Raw genomic sequence first — 21,701 nt, 5'->3', positions numbered from 1 at the left:
GGGAAGTTTCATTATTTCTCTTAGCACATAAGTTGACATTTATTTTACTTCTTACCCCTGATTTTTAGCTCAAGGAGAAATTGAAGCCATAGTTGTTCCTGTTTGCCTAGCATTTCTATTGACAACCCTTTTGGGAGTATTGTTCTGCTTTAATAAGCGAGACCTGTAAGTACCCCTATTTGTGTTTTTGCAGTTCTTCCCTCCAGGTTTATTGAGCTATAATTTACATGCAGTGAAATTCATTCATTTTAAGTGTATGGTTTGATGAATTTTAATAGCTGCATACGGATATATAACTACCACCACAATCAAGTTAGATACTATTTCTATTACCCTAAAAAGTTTCCTCATTCTATTTTATCGTCTCTCCTCTCCCTCAACCCCAGGCCCCAAGGTAATCACTGATATGCTTTCTGTGACTGTAGTTTTGCCTTTTCTGAGATTTCATATAAATAGATAATATGTAGTCTTTTTATAGGATGTCTTTCATTTAGCATGTTTTTGAGACTCATCCATGTTGCATATACTAATATTTTTCTATCTATTGAATAGTAGTCTGCAGTGTAGATACATCAAAATTTGTTCATCTGTTACGGAAATTCAGGTTGTGTCTTTAATTTGGGGCTATTATGAATAATGTTGCCATGAACATTCATCTACAGATCTTTGTGTAGGTATATGTTATCATTTATCTTGTGTAAGTACATACCTAGTATTGGTATTGCTGGGTAACATAGGAAGCACATATATAACTTCATAAGAAACTGTTTTTCAAAGCAGGTGTACCATCATGTATTCTCCCCAGCACCGTGAGAGTTCCAGTTGCTACATGGCACTGTTACTTGGCACTGTCAGGGTTTTTATTTTAGCCCCTTGTTATCAGTGTGTAATTTTATCTCACTGTGTTTTTTATTTCTATTTCCCTAGTAAATAGTAATGGATCCTTCCATGTGCCATTTATCTATATTCTTTTGTGATAGATGTTCTGAAATCCTTTGCCCATTTTTAAATTGAGTTGTTTGCTGTAATATTGAGCTGTAAGAGTTCTTTATATATTCTAGTGACAAAATTTTTGTCAAATATGTTGTGGAAAGTCTGGTCTTGTGGCTTTGGCTTCTCGTTTTCTTCACTGTGACTTTACAAAATGCACGTTTTTAATTTTGATGAGGTGCATGTTATCAGTTTGTGATTCTTGCCTAAGTCATTGTCACAATTGTGTTCTCCTTTATTTTCCTCTGTAACTTAATCATTTTAGCTCTATGTCTATGATCTATTCAGAATTAATTTTTGTGCATGGTGTGAGGTCAGGGAATTTTTTTTTCCATAGATAACTAGTTGTTCGAGCATTATTTACTGAAAATACTTTTTTTCCCATTGTATTGCCTAGATATCTTTGTCAAAATCAATTGTCCATGTAAGTCTGGATTTATTTGTGGACTCTCAGTTCTGTTCTATATGTCTATTCGTGCCAGTACCACACAGTCTTGATTTTTATAGCTCTGTAAGTTTTGAGAGCAGTTAGAATTCTTTTAATAAGTTGTTTTTCAAAATTATTTTGACTAGGTTATTTGGTAAGCTGATATTATTTATATGAAAAGGAAAGTCTTTTTTAAAAAACTGAGTACGGTGCTAATTGAGATTTTATCGACTCAATAAAATTAGGGCAAAAAATACAATCTGAACATGAGTTCACAACATTTATGTCACATGGGTCAGTCCATGAACATGTTAATCTCTTTTGTTTTTAAGTTTATTTATTTATTTTGAGGGGGGAAGGGGCCGAAAGAGGGAGAGAGAGAATCTTAAGCAGGCTCCATCCTGTCAGCATGGAGCCCTGTGTAGGGCTCAAACTCACAACTCCGAGATCATGACCTGAGCTGAAATCAAAAGTCAGATGATGCTTAACCAGCTGAGCCACCCAGTCACCCTTGTTAATTTCTCTTTGTCTAGGTTTTCTTTTTCTTTTGCACTGTTATATGGTTTTCAGTGGGTAGGCCTTGTACTATGTTAAATTTATTGTAAATGTTTTTTATACAACTGTAAATGGCATTTTTAGAAATTTTTATTTTCTAATTGTTCATTGCTAGAAATAGAAATGCAATTAATTTTGTTTTAATATAATGACCTTGTATACTAAGACCTTGGTAAGTTCATTTACTCTAGTACCTTTTTGGGTCCCTAAACATTTTCCACATACATAGTCATACTGCTTAGTAAAGATGGTTATTCTGATGTTTATCCTTTCAGTTATTTTTCTTACTATACTGGTTAAGTAGTAACTTTGCATTATTCCCAATTTTAAGGGAAAAAGCATTCAGTCTCTGACCATTGCATGTGATGTTGATTTTAAGTTGAGGAAGTTCTCTTATATTTTTTTCCTGAGAGTTTTTGTCATGATTGGGTCAATTTTGTCAGATGCTTTTTTGTCATCTGTTGAGATGATCATACAATTTTTCTCTTTCCTACATGTATATGGTGAATTTTATTCATTGGTTTTTTTCCACATGTTAAACTGTCCTTGCATTTCTTAGACTGTCTGGATTCAGTATGTTAATTTTTGCATTTATGCTTCATGAGTGATATTGGTTCTTTTTGGTGGTGTGTTCATTTACTTTTGAAATCAAGGGGATATTGATTACCTCATAAAATGAACGGTCTCCTCAAATTAATGGGGACACCTTACCTTCTCTATTTTCTAGGAGAGTTTATATAGTATTCATAGTATTTCTGTTGAAGTGTTTGCTAGAATTCACAAAGCCAGTTTGAGCCTGAGATTTTCTTTGTGGGAAGAATGTTAATTTAAAAATTCAGTTTCTTGCGGTGCCTGGGTGGCTTAGTCAGTTAAGCTTCTGACTTTGGCTTAGGTCGTGATCTAAAGGCTCGTGGGTTCAAGCCCCTCCCTCATCGGGCTCTGTGCTGATAGCTGAGAGCCTGGAGACTGGTTTCAGATTCTGTGGCTCCCTCTCTCTGCCCCTACCCTGCTCTCTCTCTCTCTCAAAAATAAACATTAAAAAAATTTTAACTCAATTTCTTTATGTAAAACAACTGAAATTTTTTTAAGTCTCTCTCATGGAATTCATCCATTAGTTGGTCTTTTGTTTAGGTTGTTAACTTCATTATTTTTTACATTACACGTAGATTTTATAGTTGTTTGCACAGGACAGTCAGTCTGTTAGGATCTTATTACTCCGTTTTGTTTTTGTATTTGAACTTACTCTCAAGATGACTCACTTCCTGTATACTTATACACACTTAGGGACCTCTAACTTTGGACTAGGAACTATACTGAGGTAAATATTCTTGTGAAAAAATCAAATTTATCATATTTTACCTGGTGGCTATGTGAAAATGTGTTAAGTGGTTTTAGTTGGAAATTGAACGTATTTGCTTCTTTTGTTGTTGGGAGGGGGGTGTACTTTAAGGTTTTGTGACTTTATTCCACTTTTTGATTGGTTTCTATTGTAGAATTTTATTTCAGTTTTTTAAATTGAATGCTGATTACTAGCCTTATTAGTAGTTTTTCATTATGACTAGATTAAGCTCATGTTTGGAATTAGGGACTGTTCATTATTTATTACATGTGGTTCCACAGATACTTTATTTCTTTTTCTCTCCAGAATTAAAAAACATATCTGGCCTAATGTTCCAGATCCTTCAAAGAGTCATATTGCCCAGTGGTCACCTCATACACCTCCTAGGGTAAGATAAAGTGTTTCTGACTTGTTTATACATGGACATTTCAGGGTATTTTTATAGAGTTGAACCAAATGATAAGACCAAATTGAAAAGTAAATGATAAAATATTATCGTAGCATATTCTTATATTCCTTATGCTATTCAGTAAACATGAAAAATACTTCATTGAACTTGCAAATTGAAAACTTAATATGTAAATACTCCTATATGGTAAATGTTGTAAGGCAAGCATTTTGTATTGGATATTAAAATCAAATTTAACAGTCTACCAGTTTCATACTATTGCAGTGATTTCTAGAAACCTAGACTAAATTCTTTGAACTTTTCATGTTTTCTACTTTTTAGTCAATCCTCAACTCTGTAGTCTAGTAATGAAATACTGTATATACACCAGTAGCTTATCAAAATTTAACAGTTGATTGGGAATTCTGAGGAAGTCCACTCTGATTCATACTTCTTAGAATCATTTCACAGTATCTGTAGTTGAGCTAGTTGACAGTGCTTAGTGATACAGATTATGTCCGCACCAAATTACTGAGAAGTTTCAGAGATGCATTTCTCTGTGGCTTTAACTAGAATTTGCCATATATATTTCATAGTTTCTAAATGAACCTATGCCATAGGTAATAATAAATTTTTTTCTTTCTTTCTTAGCATAATTTTAATTCAAAAGATCAGATTTACTCAGATGGCAATTTCACTGATGTAAGTGTCGTGGAGATAGAAGCAGCAAATGACAAAAAGCCTTTTCCTGAAGATCTGAAATCACTGGACTTATTCAAGAAGGAAAAAATCAGTACTGAAGGACACAGCAGTGGTATTGGAGGTTCATCGTGCATGTCCTCCTCTAGGCCAAGCATTTCTAGCAGTGATGAAAATGAGTCTGCCCAGAACACTTCAGGCACCGTCCAGTATTCCACAGTGGTGCACAGTGGCTACAGACACCAGGTTCCATCGGTCCAAGTCTTCTCAAGATCCGAGTCCACCCAGCCCTTGTTAGATTCTGAAGAGCGGCCAGAAGATCTACAGCTGGTAGATAACACAGATAGCAGTGTTGGCAATTTGCCCAGGCAACAGTATTTCAAACAAAACTGCAGTCAACGTGAAACCAGTCCAGATATTTCACATTTTGAAAGGTCAAAGCAAGTTTCGTCAGTCAATGAAGAAGATTTTGTTAGACTCAAACAGCAGATTTCAGATATTTCACAGTCCTGTGGATCTGGGCAAATGAAAATGTTTCAAGAAATTTCTGTAGCAGATGCTTTTGGTCTACATACTGAGGGACAGGTAGAGAGATTTGAAACAGTTGGGATGGAGGCTGCAGTTGATGAAGGAATGTCTAAAAGCTACTTACCACAAACTGTCAGACGAGGTGGCTACATGCCTCAGTGAAAGACTGGTTCCTGTTAAAACTTCACCAGTACCTGTAAACTAAAGCTAACTTTAACTGTTATTTCAGAGAAAAATAATCTTCGCTCACTGAAGATGATCATTTGCCCTTAAGGACAACAGTAAACTGTCCTCCCACATGGGCTGTTTCCCTTCCAGAATATCTGGGATTCTACTTTCAAGCACTACATAAACGGACTTCATCCTCTGAATAGCTGAATGATTTTGTGCTGTTTCAGGATGTTTGCACTGAAGAAAAACAGAAAGCTTGTCTGAAATTTATAAAGTAAAATTTTCTGTAGCTAGACAACAGATGGTCTTTAAATAATAAGCAGTGATGTATTTAGCACAGCTCTACTGATTTTAATGAGAATAGTCACCAAATAAAGTGGCTGAGATGGACTTAAGATAAAAAATTAGATGAGCAAGGTCTAGACCCTCTACTTTAGCTGACAGCCTAAGGAGAGTATTAGGTAGCATAACTGTATGAACCCAGTTTTTGTTGTCTGACCAAAAGCAAAAAAAGCGGTTGAATTACAATCTTGCCAACATGAAATATTAGACATTCTCTTCTGTTGGTGTAATGATGCCAGCTACTAGATAAATGGAATTCTAGAGTTTTAATTTTGCAGATTAAAAAATATATTTTTGAACATTTATATAAGTAACTAAATTTTCAAAAATTTGCTTTATGTTGTTATTCACAATCTGTTTGAAGATCCATTTCACAAATTCAGCAGTTAAGAGTGCCCAGTTAAACTAGCAATGAATGCCAAAGTAGCTTAACCATTTTAAAAATTCTTTGCCATTTATAGACTCGCCATTTTTCTGTATATATAAACATTGACCCTTTTTGTTAAAACTTTAGAGAATTTGGTTGATGAAGCACTTTATACAATATATCTTCAACTTAAAATGTGTTTTAATATGCTTTAAGTAGGCCAAGATTGGAAGGTTTTTTTTTTCTAGATGTTCGAAGCAAACTGAGAACACATGGGCACTACTTACCAAAATAAAACCCTATCCAAAAATGTACATATTGATGTTAGTTAATATCACAGGGAACACCCTGTTGTGGAGGCACTTAATGATGAGATAGTATTTTAACACCTGCTAGGTCTGAGGTAGGTGGAACTTAGTTCCACATTGTGATTTAAAGAGACTTTAAACCTCTTCCCACAAGTTCTCTTCTTCCCAGAGAGAAGTGAGCCAGGGCTCCAGAGTTTAGCACTAACCACACTTTCACATTTATGCCCTACCCTACCCACCACATTTGATAGGAGGCAAGGGCTAAAGACAGGGGCTAAGTGAAAATTTTTGATACGTCATTAGTAGTTGACTAGTGTTATCAAGTAGTTTTGCAGAAAGTATGTTACAGTTTTTTGTCATATTTAAGTCACAAAAACCAGGCCCACTTAAAATGGTTTATAGAGGTTATTCAAGAATAAAAGGCTAAAAGAAGTTGCTCTACATTTACAGTTGAAATCTAATTCTGCTCATTATATATGATTCTGTACATATTAGACTTCCTGTTAACATTTTATACTTTGTATTCTTGCTTGATGTGTTTCAGAGTTCTTTCATACACAGGGTCTTTGTGATACAGGGCAGGTGCAACATGAGATTGGTAGAAAGACAGGATGAGAAGTAGATGAGGAAGACTGGGCACAGAGAAATCTACAGAGAAGTCACACTATAAGATAATGTCACCGCCACCATTTAAGTTGGTCAAAGCCTGATCCAAATCAGGATTAGATTTATCTTGCTAAGAATCTGTCAAGAAGTTTTTATCAGTTATATTTTTCATTTCCTCCAAGTAAGTAGTCATGTTATTGTCATCATGTTCAGCTATAACTTTCCTCATGATAAACAGCAGTGTTACAAAGAATTCGAGTGTGAAGTTTGTACATGGGGAGCACTTAGAATATGCAGACTCCTAATCTAAGGGGGAGGAGAATGAAGTCATTTAAGAAAGAACATTATATAAGCAACCCTATTGGTGGAAAACTTGTATAGAAAATGGTACCCTGAGTGAATGCCCGCCAGCTGCAAGAGCACTTTACACATACTAGATTGTTACTATACAGATAATCCAATCAGAAAATGTAGATTGGATTACCAGTATGTGATGTACATCTTTTGCCCAGATAAAGACAAGCATTCATGAAACTTGTTTCAAGTACAAAATTACCTTCCTGAGCCATGTCTTAGGATAATTTTTTTTGAGGCATGTAAATTGTATTTTAAGCAGAGAAGTGGATCTGGTTTATGTGAAAATTAGTCTATATATAAGCAGTGGATGGGTTACTCAGATGTTTAGTATCCCAAAATTTCCTTTAAAGTAACACTGGCACATCAGAAAAAAAGCCTCTCTGTAGACAAAACTAATACACTGCTTCTGATGCACTCATACAGGATTAAAAAATAAGCATATATGCCACATGTATTGTTATAATTTGACTATTAGTTACTGGTATGTTGGTACCCTACTTCAAGCCAGCACTGATCAGTCACGGCACTCAAGAACATACTGTGTAAGTAGAAGCAGGGTAAAAAGCAAAAGCATTCATATATTCTGTGTTCACATCTACCTAGCTGTTCATTTAATTGCAACTTTACACATGAAGTTACCTGGTCTTCCTAGCTTACTGTGAAGTTAAAGGTTAATGAAGTAGAAATATACTTGTAAAACATTAATTTATGAAAGCTCATCCTTAAAGTAGAACTAAAATAGCTTTGTAAGTAGAAATCAAATTTTTAAAAATGGTTAGTTTCTATCCACATAGTTAACTAATTAAAATCATGACCAATGTAGAAGTAGAATAATCCTGTTGTACAATTCCCTAAAATATTTCTTTTAACTGGCACATATTGACCAAGCATAAATCAAGTGGAGGAGCTCTTCCTCTGTTCTGTTATATTCCACATCATTCTCCTATGTTTGGTTTAAGAACAAATTTTTAAACCATACACTTCTGTTGTTTTGTTGAAATGGGTAAAATGTCAATATAATAAGCTACATAAAAATTTTAAAGTTCAGTTGTTAAAAATTACTGGGATAGCTTTCTGTTGCAGGTCGTGTTCAATTCTGCTGCCCAAGATTGCTTTAAAAAAATTATTGCACTTTTCTATAAAATGAGAATATGGAGCCATAAAATGGCAAGCTATTTATGTTTAACCTAAAATTGGTCATGGTCGGGATTCCTGGCTTGCTCGGAAAAGCATGTGACTCTTGATCTTGGGGTTATAGGTTCAAGCAAGCCCTATGCTGAGAGAAGACATAACTAAAAAAAAAAAAAAAACTTTGAAATCCATGACAATGACCCAATTTTATTTTTAAAAGAAGGTATAAAGTAGCAACTGGTCTTTGACAGCAGTTCCTTTTCAGAATATTTATAAACAGAATTCGGATGCAAGTCAAAACAACTTTCTAGAGCCAAATGTACTGTCTTTTGGATTAATCTTTTTTTTGTATGTGCTACTATTATGCAGTAGTGTGATATTCTACTATACACTTCGTTAAAAAGAAAAAAGACCACCTGGGATGAGCTCTTGTGTTGTCCATTTGTTCCTAAATTTTTAAGAGCTTTTTGCCATCATCGGTAGCTCCTTCAGGTGGGCTAGTTTAACTTCATTACCAAGTGCTTTAAAGTTAATGATGAAAATGCATTGAAGACCATGGAGAGAAACGTTCTACATCTTTTATCCCTTAAAGACCAGTTTTGTCTGAATGGTAACTACATGTTTCAAGTGGTGTAACATGAATACCAAAATGTGATGTCAGATGGTTACTTTAAAGGCAGTTATTTGAAAATCCTTTAGTCTTAACATGTTTATTGAATATACTCTAAGTAAGTGTGCAATTTGCTAGTACTACAATACAGTGATTAGCATTAGGTATGTATCCTCTTTATATCTTAGCTATGTCCCTTTTACTTGTAAGTGCAATCCTCTCAAGTTCACTTGCTCTTTTACCCCTACGTAGTCTACCTTCGTGTAGAAGGCTTGTCTAGAGAGAGTAAGTATTTTTACCTCTACAGTGAATTGCATGTGCTAATTGTTACCATAGCTATCGGTCTTATGTTGACATAACTCTAAATGTTATTGTAAACGTTGCCTATGTATCCGCTCTAATCCTTTAAGTAAATTTAAGAAATAAATTCTTGTTTAAATTTTTTTTCTGTGTATGATCACTACAGTTGGATGTCATTACACATAATGTTTGAGATACCAGTATTTGTCACTACTGCTCTAGGGTCTTAGTGTAAACTAGATGCCTTCAGAGGGTTCTGTGGCTTTTTAAATGTTCATTTAGCATAATGGAATAGGTTTTAGAAGAAAATTGATACACTGTCTTGGTCTTAGTAACAAAGTATGGACTGAGAGATTGTAAATTTGGAAAACTGGTAAATGAATTTTCCAAGATGAGTTCTGGAATCCCAATATCCTGCCACCTCCCAGTGGTTGTTTTTTGTTTTGTTTTGTTTTCTACTAGGGTGCCAGGGACCAACCAAGTACAGAGGTAATGTGCCATCTAGTGGCCAGTCTGTAGCCACACTGCTGGAGTCTCATCCTTATTAACAATGAGGCCTGAAGCCAGCAGACATACATCACACTGCCATCCCAAGATTGCTGAGTAGTAGTATGTGAAACTAAGTGAACAGTTCCACTTGGAAGAAAATCTGGACAATTAGATTTGTACATCTTCACCCCTTAACTTCATCCTTTCATGTGCGTACTATAGGTTACAGAAAGAATATCTTGGCTTTGAGCTAAGTGTTCCTTTGTTTAAAATCCTTCATTTGGCTCTACCCGGCTCAGCCTGACTTCTTTGTGGTACCTTTTGTCTTATCCTAATTTATATTATGCATCCAACACATCCTGCTTCCAGAAAGAGTTACCTCAAAGCATTGTTTCCCTAGCCCAGGGGCAGAAAACAACTTTAACTTTTGGTTTAAGCTTTTTTCTCTTTAAAGTTAATATAAAACACGCCTTCCAGCTTCAAAATACAAATCTAAAACTTAGTACAACTGTGAATGCACTTTTACATACACATTTAAGTCCTATGCTTTGGCTAGTTAGTCCAAGTAAGCAGAAGAGCAGGATGAAAGCTGAACAGAGGTAGAAAAAGAAGAGAGTGCAGGGAAGCAGAGGGAAGTGCAAGCCACCAAATCCAGGCCCTCGTTCCTGTTGCTGCTTGGAGTCTCAATAGCTTAAAATGGTTCTATGTCCACTGAGGAGAAAAATAGGTCTTTAAATTCAAAGTTCAACATTTATTTTTATAATTATTCTCTCCCAACTGTTACGGATTTTAAACAAATGATGTGGCATAGCTTGGTTTCAGAAATCTGTGGACATTCAAAATCTGATTCTTTTACATTTATCCTTTGTCACTATGGTTATGTCAACATGCCAGAAAGGTCTAACTAGAAGGGTATTATTCCTGAACATGTTTTAGTGAGAATTCTCTCCCACTTAATGGTATTTCTGTATCCACTTATGCATTTGTATGAAACTGGAATCTTACTGGTATAACATGATGGAATATATAGTAGGAATCCTCACACACAAAAGTAACAGGGGAAAAAAAAAACTACCTCAGATGAAGTGTCTCTCCCACCGCCTTATCCAGGGCTGTATACAATCCTTTAGAGACAGAGTAGGCAGAGTAACCCAGCCATCAATTTTTCCCCAAGAGACCTACCTTTGGACTCAGACTGGACACCCTTTGCTAGGACCATCTTAATGAATTGTCCGTGCTACAACCAGTAAGTACATTTGAATCCTGTCCGTATAGGAAACACTTTTCCATGCAGTTTTGGCTAAATTCAGGAGAAGCCTATTGTTCAGTGATAGCTTTTAAATGAATGAATACAAATTTCTCTGGAATTTGGTTCTGTAAGCTTCCACGAAGGGGATCATGTCTTTAAATTAATGGCCTAAAGCAATATTTAAGTAAAAAGGCACTCAAAGGCACTGAGATTCTCATAACAGAAAACCTAATTCAGCATGAGCATTCAAAGAATGAAAAGGGCAGTCACTCTTTAGTCACTGTGGATTTGGCCCCTTCTTCAATCTAGACTTACAAACACCTAGGCTACCCAGCTGAAATCAGAGCCTAGAAAACGACCCATGAAAAATTCAAACTTCCAAATTTACAATTTTGACTAGAAATCGTTGGCTCCTCATGTTGCTGGGGTGCACATTCCCTGCACACCCAAGACATTTCTCATTACCTACTGTGCCACAGGCTGCTGCGGGCATATAAACTCGATCAAATACATACCATCTATAAAATACTCATTTGGGGTCATTAAATCCTTAAAAACTCTCACAAGGTAAGGAGCACCTGGGTGGCTAAGTGGGTTAAGCATCTGACTGCAGCTCAGGTCATGATCTCACGGTTTATGGGTTCGGGCCCCACATCGGGCTCATGGCTGACAGTTCAGAGCCTGGAGCCTGCTTCAGATTCTGTGTCTCCTTCTCTCTCTGCTCTTCCCCCCTTTCAGGCATGCGTGCTCTCTCAAAAGTAAACATTAAAAAAAAAAGGTAAGTATCAACATTTTTGACAGACACAGTCTCAGGTTTAACAACTTGCTCAGGGTTGTATGCTAGACAAAAAGCAGAATGGGGTCCCAACTCTAACTGACCCCAAAGCCCAGATTCTTTGCTGTGTATACCAACTGTCCCCAAATGCTTTTAGTGAAAACCTTGATGATCAGCATGCCCGTGGCTGGCTTGCACAGTGACTCACTTGCTTCTTAAACCTTGCTAACTCTTGTGAGTTTCTCTCCCTTTTCCTCATCCCTGCCTTCTCATCACCAACTATCGCCCTCAAGCTTCCCCCTCCCCAGCCCTTAGCCTAGAGCAATGTTTCTCAATCAGGATCCCTTTAAGTCCTCATCTGAGTTAGCTCTGAAGCCAGCCTTCCCCCACTCCCTGCTCATGCATTTGCTCTAAGCCCATAAAGCAATACCTAAAAGGGAGATCAATGTACTGGAATTTAAATAAAAACTTATGAAAGGAAATGAAATGAAACGAAACAAATGGGAGGGACATGTGTCCCTCTTTCCTCAGCAGAATGCATTTTAACAAAACTACAGTTTCATGTGGCCAAAGAAAAAGTCATCCAATGGTGGAATCTGGCCCCCTGCAGCTAGTGACAAAAGGAGACAGGACACCTTTCCTGGGTGCTCAGCTCACCCTCCTCCTATCCCACGCCATTCTGCTATAGACTGCCCACATCAGCCACCATGTGCACATAACCATCCGCATTTGTTTACCTCTGGGGCCTCTCCTTCAGGGTGGCTTCCAGCTGCTCCCATCCATCTCCTGCCGATCCACTAGGGGGCATCACTGGCAACATGAAAGGCTTGCTGCTGTCCAACTATTCTGACCCAATGGCCAACATTTGGTTTTCTGGCTCCATCCTCTTACCTGGTCGGCCGGGCCTCTATTTCCAGCTTCATGTAGGCTCTTCTCGAGATATACACTCTCCAGTTGCTGGAACACACTGTTTTCTCTTACCTCCCAGCCTGTGATTTCTTCTCAAATGTTCTAGTTCCAGTCCTTTGCTTAGTGAGAAAATTCTTCTTAATGAAGAAGAGACTCAAACGGATCCTCCTGAGTGAGACCATTTGTTCATCTCTTCCTTCTTCCCAGACTTAAGGGCCTTCTGTTTCCTGAGACCACACTGATGGCCAGTTTTTGTCTCTCTCTGACCTAGGATCCACATCCCCTGGAGGAAGGTTCCCTGTTTTTTTGTTTGTTTTCATCTCTGAGTCTCTGGCACCTAGTATGCTAGGGAGATATAGGTGCTTGGTAAATCTTGCTTAGAAGAAGAAATGAGGGCATGAGTAGAAGAGATTTCCAAATTTGTTAATGATTTTTTTTTTTTTTTTACCACCTGTCTCGGGTTGAGATTTGCCCTCTTCTCTACCTCCAACATGAAAGCATCTCCTAATTCCCATTCTTATCCACCAAGGGCTTAAAAACTTTTTTAAAGTAACATATACAGTCAGCGAGTTGAAAAACAAAACCTCAAGATGGACCCTTATAAACATCTTGTTCTATCTCCTCATTCCACAGACAAGGACCATGAGAAAACAGACAAGTGAATGTTCCCACACCACAAGAGGGAAAAACTCAATTTGGAAGGGTTACAGCAGAAAAAGACAATAGCCCTGTCCTAAGAAATTATTTTCTGGAGAGGAAGATGAAATAAACACTTAGGGTTAGCCTTAGCCTTAAAAAAGAGTAAGTGGGGTTGAGTAAACCAGGTTCTTAGTTACCTCAGGGCTTGAATATAGTGTAGCCCCAAATACGGAGTGATCTCCCTATTTTTCAGTGAGATCTAAAGAAAATTTTTGAACATGAATGTATAAATTTTATAAATGTTGATTAAAGAGCTGGATGTCTACCTATAGTTGCTATTTTAAATAAGACAATATCCAAAACAGGAATATAAAATATTGACTTTTTCACTCATAAAATAACTCTATCCACATCTTTGCATGCTCATGGATAATAGTTTTCCTTGTCATCACCAGTAACTCTTTTTGAATCATCAGCATGGTTTTCCAGGGCTAATCCTTGTCACTTCCACTTAGTTGTCTGAGACACAGAGTGATGACGCTGTCATTGGAAACAGTTTGCTAAGTCTTAAGTTTCCACTTGTGTTAATATTAAGTTACCCAATTATCTCAGATGTGCATATGTATCATCTCCGTAAGGTAACTGCTTACCATTTGCTTTTTAAAAGGGTCTTTAATAAACTTGTTTAAATTTAAATCAAATATATTTAATAGTGATATCATACCAAAAGAGTAATTACTCAATCTTTGGGGTTTGCTTCTGGCTCCTTTCATGGCAATTCTTCCTGTGATCTCCACCAAAACTCCCGAACTAAGCATGATTGAGGTCATTTTGGTGAATGGGTCTTTCCCAAACACTCTTATTTTCAAAGTAATTGAGAGATAATCTGTAATAAGAGACACTTTTCTGGGAAATTATTTTCAGGAAAACACTCATTTTATATTCAGGCAAAAATCTGTTCATCAGGCATGCCTTCCTGGAAGAAAAAAACTTCCTATAAAACTCTGAAGAAGTTATGGGCATGGACGAGTTAGAGAGGGACACGTATATGCACACTGTTCTCAAGGTAATGCTGCCTCACTGCTACGGTCAGACTCGACTATAAATCTTTCTGTCATGTAAGATTTAAATTTCAAAGCTGGACAAAAGGAATTTTGTTGACCTCTCTAGCATGCAGGTATTATTGTGGGCCCTACTTCCTGCTGACAGCCAAAATGTGATTTTCTCAAGCAATCAAAGACCCTTATTGTCATATCTCCATTACTCCCAAGCTGGCCACAGTCAAACTGATCTTCAGTCCAGAGTCACATGTGAGGGAGAGATTATCCTGCACTTTTTCTACTCCCAGGACAGAAACAGGAATGCCTTGTAATCACAGATCTCTAACCTCAATGGAGGAAGGTTCAAGACTGGTACCTACCTGCAAAATTTTTTTACTGAATTTGAAGCAAAATTTGAACAGGATTCTCTCTTCTCCAACAGAATCATGGAAAGCAAACCAGTCCCATTTCCAAGCAACAAGGCTCTGTGCAAATAATTCTGCAGGTGAGAGTCTCTCCTGATGCCATAATCCAAGTGTCAGGATTTCAAGATATCAGACAGCCTGCCTAGGGCCTCCCACAGCACAAAGAGTTAGAAATAAACTGAGTAGGAAAGACAGGAGTTGGTGACAGGCCTGGGGCTAAAAGGAGGCCATCGTGACATGTAAGTAAAAGAGGCATTCAGTGCACGTACGTGATCCTGGGCCTGAACAGGTGTCTCCCTTGTCACTGCCCTGCTTGATAGCTCTGGCTTTTCTGTCATCACATGAGACTGGGAGCATTTCAGGCTCCCCAACTGGTAAAGTGGAATTACTGTGAGGAGATTATTCTAGCATTTGACCAAGGAATGGACAAGAGAGGGTAAAGCTTGGGATGGGAAACTGTTATGGAAAATTTCATTGATGCTGATGAAGAATGACAGGGGCTTAGTCCTGGAGAACAACAAGAAGGCAAAGACAGCTCATGAAACATCCCAGAAGCCACATTGCCTAGCAGAAAAGAGGGAAAGGAAGTACATCTGGGTAAATGAGCCAAGGAGGTGAAGGACAGGTTGCAGTCCTTTTAACGCTATGGATGATGTGTCTAAAGAGAAACATACTGAAGATAATGAGGGAAGCCTAAGGCTCTAGGTCCCTGGCTTATGACACCAAGCCCTGTCTCCCCTCTTTAGTACCGGCAGGTTTCTGTCTTGGGGAGTCAATTTTTTTTTATTTCAGGGGTTTTATGTCTATGCCATAGCTCTGGCTGTTCCCACTAGTTGGGGAGGATGAAGCCAACAGGCAGGAAGGGTTTCCTGGGTGTGACTAGATAGGGAACCTCACAAAGGTGAGATGACACCTCACTTTCACCCAAAGGTGTCTACAGGCAACCACTAATGGCAAAGAGCTAATAAAAAGCTCATTTCCTTTTTTAAGACAATTGTATTCAATACCCCTGCCCAATCACTATCTGCCTTTATCCCTCCTTCCTATGTTCCAGTGTTAACTGCATAACCTTCAAGAACACTGCTCTGAGACCACAGGCCTCATCTGAAGTTGTTTGTGGAAAGCATCAAGGAAGATGGTAGTGATAGGAGAGAGGAAAATGTGGGACGCCTGCCTAGCTGCTCCCCAGGCTTTCAGTAACAGCCAGGTTCACACCACACCCAAATTTAGCCATCCCCAGTTACACAGATAGACCCACACAGAAATGAACAAATGATGCAAGATCCATTAGAATCAGCATGGGCTTCAGAGGCACACTAACTTTGTACCACTTCTACAACCCTCATTTACCTTATCTATAATAACAATAAGCATATACCAACCAATTGGACAACATATAAGACACGGATAAATTCCTAGAAACATAAAACCTACCAAGACCAAATCACGAAGAGAAAATCTTAACAGACTGATTCGTAGTAAGAAGATTGAGTCCGTAATCAAAAACCTCCCAAAACACTCAAGTCCAGGACAAGATGGCTTCCCTAATAAATCTTATAAATCATTCAAAGAATACCAATCCTTCTCAGAAGAGGAGGGAGCACTTCCAAACTTATTTCACTAGGCCAGTATTACCCTGAAACCAAAACCACATGACAACATTACAAGAAAATTACAGGCCAATATCCCTGATGAACATAGATACAAAAATCCCCCACAAGTCTGTAGCTATGCCACCTTGAATGAGCCCAATCTTGTCTGATCTCAGAAGCTAAACAGGGTCCAGCCTGGGTAGTCCTTGAATGGGAGAGATGGTGAATTAGCATATTAAGTTGAATTTAAATAAAAATTTTTAAAATATCTTCAATAAAATATTACCAAATTGAATTTAATAATACATTAAAAAATCATACACCATGATTGAGTGGGATTGAGTGGGCATCCAGAGATGCCAGAAGGATCAATATTTTGACAAAAGTCAACATCTACTTAAAAGAAACTCTCAACAAATAGGAATAGAGGGAACATACCTCAAAATAATTAAGGCCATATATGACAAGTCCCCAGCTAATATCATACTCAACAGTGAAAATGTGAAAGTTTTTTTTTTCTTCAGGAATAAGACAAGGATGTCCACTCTTGCCATTTTTATTCAAAAGGTACTGGAAGTCCTAGCCAGAACAATTAGGCAAGAAAAAGAAATCAAAGGCATTCAAATAAAAAAGTAAGAAGTAAAACCATCACTATTTGAGATGACATAAATCTATATAAAGAAAACCTTAAAGACTATCAAAAAACTCTTAAACATATTGAGCAAAGCTACAGTATACAAAAATCAATCTAAAAAATCTGTTGCATGCCTACACACTAATAACAAACTAGAAGAAATTAAGAAAATAATTCCATTTACAATTGCTATAAATAAATTTAACCAAAGAGCTGTAAGACCTATGCTATGAAAACTGTAACACACTGATGAAAGATACAGAAGACACAAATAAATGGAAAGATATTCTACGCTCATGGATTGGAAGAATATTGTTAGTGTCCATATTAAGAAGGGTCCAAGATGCCAGTGTAACAAGACCTTGACCTCCTCCAACAGACTTGCCAAATATACACATATATAGAGCAACTTCTCCCTAAGAACTCAGGGCTGAATGAACAGCTTCTGTATAACAAAGGACAGAGAGACTACACAGAGAGCAATAGGAGACATGGGACACAATAATGACAGTACCCCCAGCCCCAATGCCACAAAGTGCAGTAGGGAGAGATATCACTGAGGGGCTCACACACAGATTCATCTGACCTGGGGCACAACAAACAAACAAACAAACAAACAAACAAACAAACAAACAAACGTGTTTAAAGGGCAAGTACAGTATAAGTGAAGGAAACCAGTTTACAATCCTGGATCATCCTCTAAATAGTGTGAGAGCTGCTGCAACTTTCTTCAGAGTTGGAGGTGCTGGTGAGCATACTGTTTACATTTCCCCTCCACCTTGACAATGCAGATGGAAGTAAGGTCCAAGCACTCTAGCTAGCTTTCTGCCTCAGTGAGCTCCAGTCGCTTAGCCCATACCAGCCCCAGCCATCTCCTCAAGGCAACACCCTCACCCATACCACCAAGCTGTAGCCATCCCACTAAGGCTGCCCTGGTGCAGGTACACAGTGGGAAATCTTCAGCCTACACCCACTAGAACTCCATCCATCCTTCCAGGTGTCTCGCAAAAAGGGCCTTGGCCAGTGCCTGCCGTGTCCCCAGCCATCCTTCTCAGGTGGGCCTGGCATGGAGCACCCTAGGATCTGCCAGGTCACACCCATTCCAGCTCCAGCCATCTGAACATAACAGCCCCTATGAGGAATGCCTCAGCCCATGCTTGGTTATAGCTCTTGTCATCCTAGCAGGGTGGTCCCAGCATGGAGAGACCCAGGACCCTGGCCCACATTTGCCTAGATCCAGCCAATCAACCAAAGCTGCCAGGCATATGCAGTCTACACAAGGGAATTCCTACACAAGCCCAATCCTTCAAGACAAAGAGGCAGATGTTTCACCTATTTCATAGGAACAAAGTCAAACAAAATGAAGAGACAGAGAAATAAGCTACAAACAAAAGAACAACAAAAAAACTTCAGAAAAAGAACTCAATGAAATGGAGATAAACAATCTACCTGACAAAGAGTTGAAAGTATGGTCATAAAGATACTTGCTCAACTTGAGAGAAGAGTGGATGATCTCAGTGAGAACTTCAAAAAAGGGATAGAAAATATAAAAAAGAACCATCCAGTGTTAAAGAATATAGTAACTGAAATGAAGAATGCACTAAAATGAATCAACAGCGATTATAAAATGCAGAACAGATGAGTAACCTGAAAAATAGGGAATAGTAGAAAGCACCTAAGCTAAATGGTAAAAAATTAAAAAAAAAGAATTTTAAAAAATGATGACAGAGTAAAGGAACTCTGGGACAGTATCAAGCAAGTAAACATTCACATTATAGGGGTCCCAGAGGGAGAAGAAAAAGACAAAGGGGCAGAAAACTTATTTGAAAAAAATAATAGCTGAAAACTTCCCTAATCTAGGGAAGGAAACAGACATTCAGATACAAGAAGGACAGTGAGCCCCAAACAAGATGAACCCAAGAAGAGTGACACCAAGACACATTAACATTAAAATGGTACAAATTAAAGAAAGAAAATCTTAAAATCAAGAGAAAAGCAACTGGTCATGTACAAGGGAAGCCCCAGAAGGCTGTCTGCTGATTTTTCAGCAGAAATTTTTCAGTCCAGAACAGAGTAGCATGATATATTCAAAATGCAAAAGGCAAAAACCAACAACCAAGAATAGTCTAACTGGCAAGAGGGTCATTCAAAATTGAAGGACAGATAGTTTCCCAGACAAACAAAAGTTAAAGGAGTTCATTCATCACCACTAGACAAGCCTTCTAAGAACTATAAATGGACTACTTTAACCAAAAAGAAACAACCCTAATTAGAATTAAGAAAATTATGAAAGGAAAAAACTTCACTGGGAAATACAAATATATGATAAAGGTAGAAGACTGATTACTAATAAGGCTAGTATGAAGGTTAAAATATAAAAATAGTAAAATCAATTTTTCAAAAAAAATCGGGAGATTCAACAAAAGTATGTAATGTGATATTCTACACAAATAGTGTGGAGAGAGAGGAGTAAAAATGTATTGCTTTCATAATGTGTTCAAATTTAAGTGACCATCAACTTAATATAGACATCTTATACACTTAGGACGTAATATATGAACATGGTTAACTACAAAACAAACCTGTAAACAGATACACAAAATAAAAAGAAAGCCAAGAATAACACTGCAGATAGTTATCGATCACAAATTAAGAGAGAAAAGAGGGACATTGAACAGAACTACAAAAACAACCAGAAAACAATTAACGAAATGGCAGTAAGTGCATAACAATTAATGATTACTTTAAACGTAAATGGTGTAAATACTCCAGTCACAGTCAAAAGACACAGATTGATAGAATGGATTTAAAAAAAAAAAAGCCCACCGATATGCTGCCTACAAGAAACTCACTTTAGACCTAAAGACAAATAAAGACTAAAAGTGAAGGAAAGGAAAAAGATATTTTATTCAAATTGAAAAAAAAAAATGCTGGGGTATCAAGACTTATATCAGACAAATGGACTTTAAAACAAAGACTGTAAAAATAGACAATAAAGGGCATTGCATAATGATAAGGGGATCAATCCAACAAGAGGATATAATACTTTTAAGTGTCTATATACCCAACAGAGGAGCACTTAAATACAGAAAAGAAGTAGACATAAAGGGAGAAAGTGACAGTAGTACAGAAGTGGATTTTTACTCACTAACATTCAGATAGAAAAATCAATAAGAAAACAGTGGCTTTGAATGACAAGTTATACTAGATGGATCTAACACATATACAGAACAATGCATCCAAAAACAGCATAGTACACATTCTGATCAAAAGCATATGGAACATTTTCCAGGATAAATCATATGTTAGGCCATATAACAAGTCTCAATAAATTTAAGCAGACTGAAATGATATCAAGCATTTTTTTTCCAACCACAATGGTATGAACCAACTAGAAATAATTACAAGAAAAACAAAGAAAAAAACACAAGTATATGGAAGCTAAATAATATGCTACTAAATAACCAATGGTCAATGAAAAAATTAAAAAGGAAATAAAAAAATATCTGGAGACAAATAGATAGGGAACTATCTTCCTTCCCAAAGGAGGGAACCAGGGTCACAGAGAAGGGCAAGAGCTAGAGGAGCACACATAGGAACACACAAGGAGAATGTGTCCCCAAAGCCATTGGCTTGGAAAAAGAAAGGGGCTGAATTTCTTGAGTTATAACCATCAGGGCTTAAAGCCTAGAGTTTTAAAGGTCAGCTGGCTTGGCTAGAATAAACCTAGAAGGGCATTGCGCTCCTCCTGGAGAGAAGGCAGGCAAACAATCCTGGGGCAGACAGCCTGGAATCAGCGATCTGAAAAATACCTGGTACAGAATGGGGAGATTATTAGCTCTTCTCTGAGCATGTCTCTGAGGACCAGAGTTCACAGAGACACCTCTCCAGGAGCAAAGGAGTTGGCCAGCACCATTTCTTTCCTCTGCCCCTCAATACAAACACAGAGTCACCTGCATGCACCAGACCGTGTGCTCTGCTGGGACTGCCCTTCTCAGTCATGCTTGCCTCAGTCACAATACAGCAGCCCCGCCCCCAGAAGACCAGCAAAAACCCCTGTTCACACCACATTTCCCAGAGATTTCAAAACAAAGATTGCAATAAGAGACAAAGCAGGACACTATATAATTATAAAGTGACAGTCCAACAAGAAGATATAACAACTGTAAATATTAAGTACCCAACATGGAAGCAGCCAAATACATTAAAGTAGGTAACAAACATAAAGGAAATAATCCATAATAATAAAATAATGGTAAGGGACTTTTAACACCCCACTTATATCAATGGATAGATCATCTAAGCAGAAAATCAACAGAAACAATGGCTGTGAATGATACATTAGACCAGATGGATTTAAAGATATATTCAGAACATTCCATCCTGACAGTGGAATACATACTCTTTGCAAGTACACATGGAACATTATCCAGAACAGATCTCATATTAGGCCACAAAACAGGCCTCAACACATTAAAAAAGATTGAAGTCATAGTAGGCATCTTTTCTGACCACAACACTATGAAACTACAAGTCAAGAACAAGAAAAAAATCTAGCAAGACCACAAATACATGCAAGTTAAAGAACATGCTACTAAACAATGAATGGGTCAATCAGGAAATAAAAGAAGAAATAAAAAAGTACATGGAAACAAATGAAAATACAATGGCTCAAAACCTTTGAACAAAATACAGCAAAAGCAAATCAAGAGGCAAGGTTATAGTAACACTGGCCTAGCACAAGAAGAAAAATCTCAAATAAACAACCTAACTTTACACCTAAAGGAGCTAGAAAAAAGAACTAAACAAAACCTAAAGCCAGCAATAGGAA

The 21,701-nt window shown here is 37.5% G+C and overlaps 1 protein-coding gene and 1 long non-coding RNA gene across 9 annotated transcripts in view; one reads left to right on the top strand and one right to left on the bottom strand.

Annotated features, from left to right (window-relative positions):
• Positions 1-9,262, top strand: part of IL6ST (interleukin 6 cytokine family signal transducer) — a 55,310-nt gene extending 46,048 nt beyond the window's left edge. For 7 of the 8 annotated variants that reach the window (XM_011282903.4, XM_011282898.3, XM_011282895.3 and 4 more), the window contains 3 exons: positions 69-165; positions 3,618-3,699; positions 4,351-9,262. In XM_011282903.4, the coding sequence (XP_011281205.1) occupies positions 69-165; positions 3,618-3,699; positions 4,351-5,088 (917 nt within the window). In that variant the 3' untranslated portion in view covers positions 5,089-9,262. The remainder of the gene's footprint in view (positions 1-68; positions 166-3,617; positions 3,700-4,350) is intronic. The other variant, XM_019834355.3, reaches the window with a different exon arrangement.
• LOC123386415 lies at positions 8,158-21,395 on the bottom strand. Its single transcript, XR_006600221.1, has 2 exons — positions 20,683-21,395; positions 8,158-14,065 (listed from the first exon to the last, which is right to left on the bottom strand). It is a non-coding gene; the product is annotated as an uncharacterized LOC123386415 (long non-coding RNA).
• Between the last annotated feature and the right edge of the window lie 306 nt (positions 21,396-21,701).

Source organism: Felis catus, chromosome A1, assembly GCF_018350175.1.
Source record: "Felis catus isolate Fca126 chromosome A1, F.catus_Fca126_mat1.0, whole genome shotgun sequence".
In the NCBI taxonomy this organism is placed as follows: Eukaryota; Metazoa; Chordata; class Mammalia; order Carnivora; family Felidae; genus Felis; species Felis catus.
Note: the sequence above shows the minus strand (reverse complement) of the source record. Positions and strands in the feature narration are given on the sequence as shown.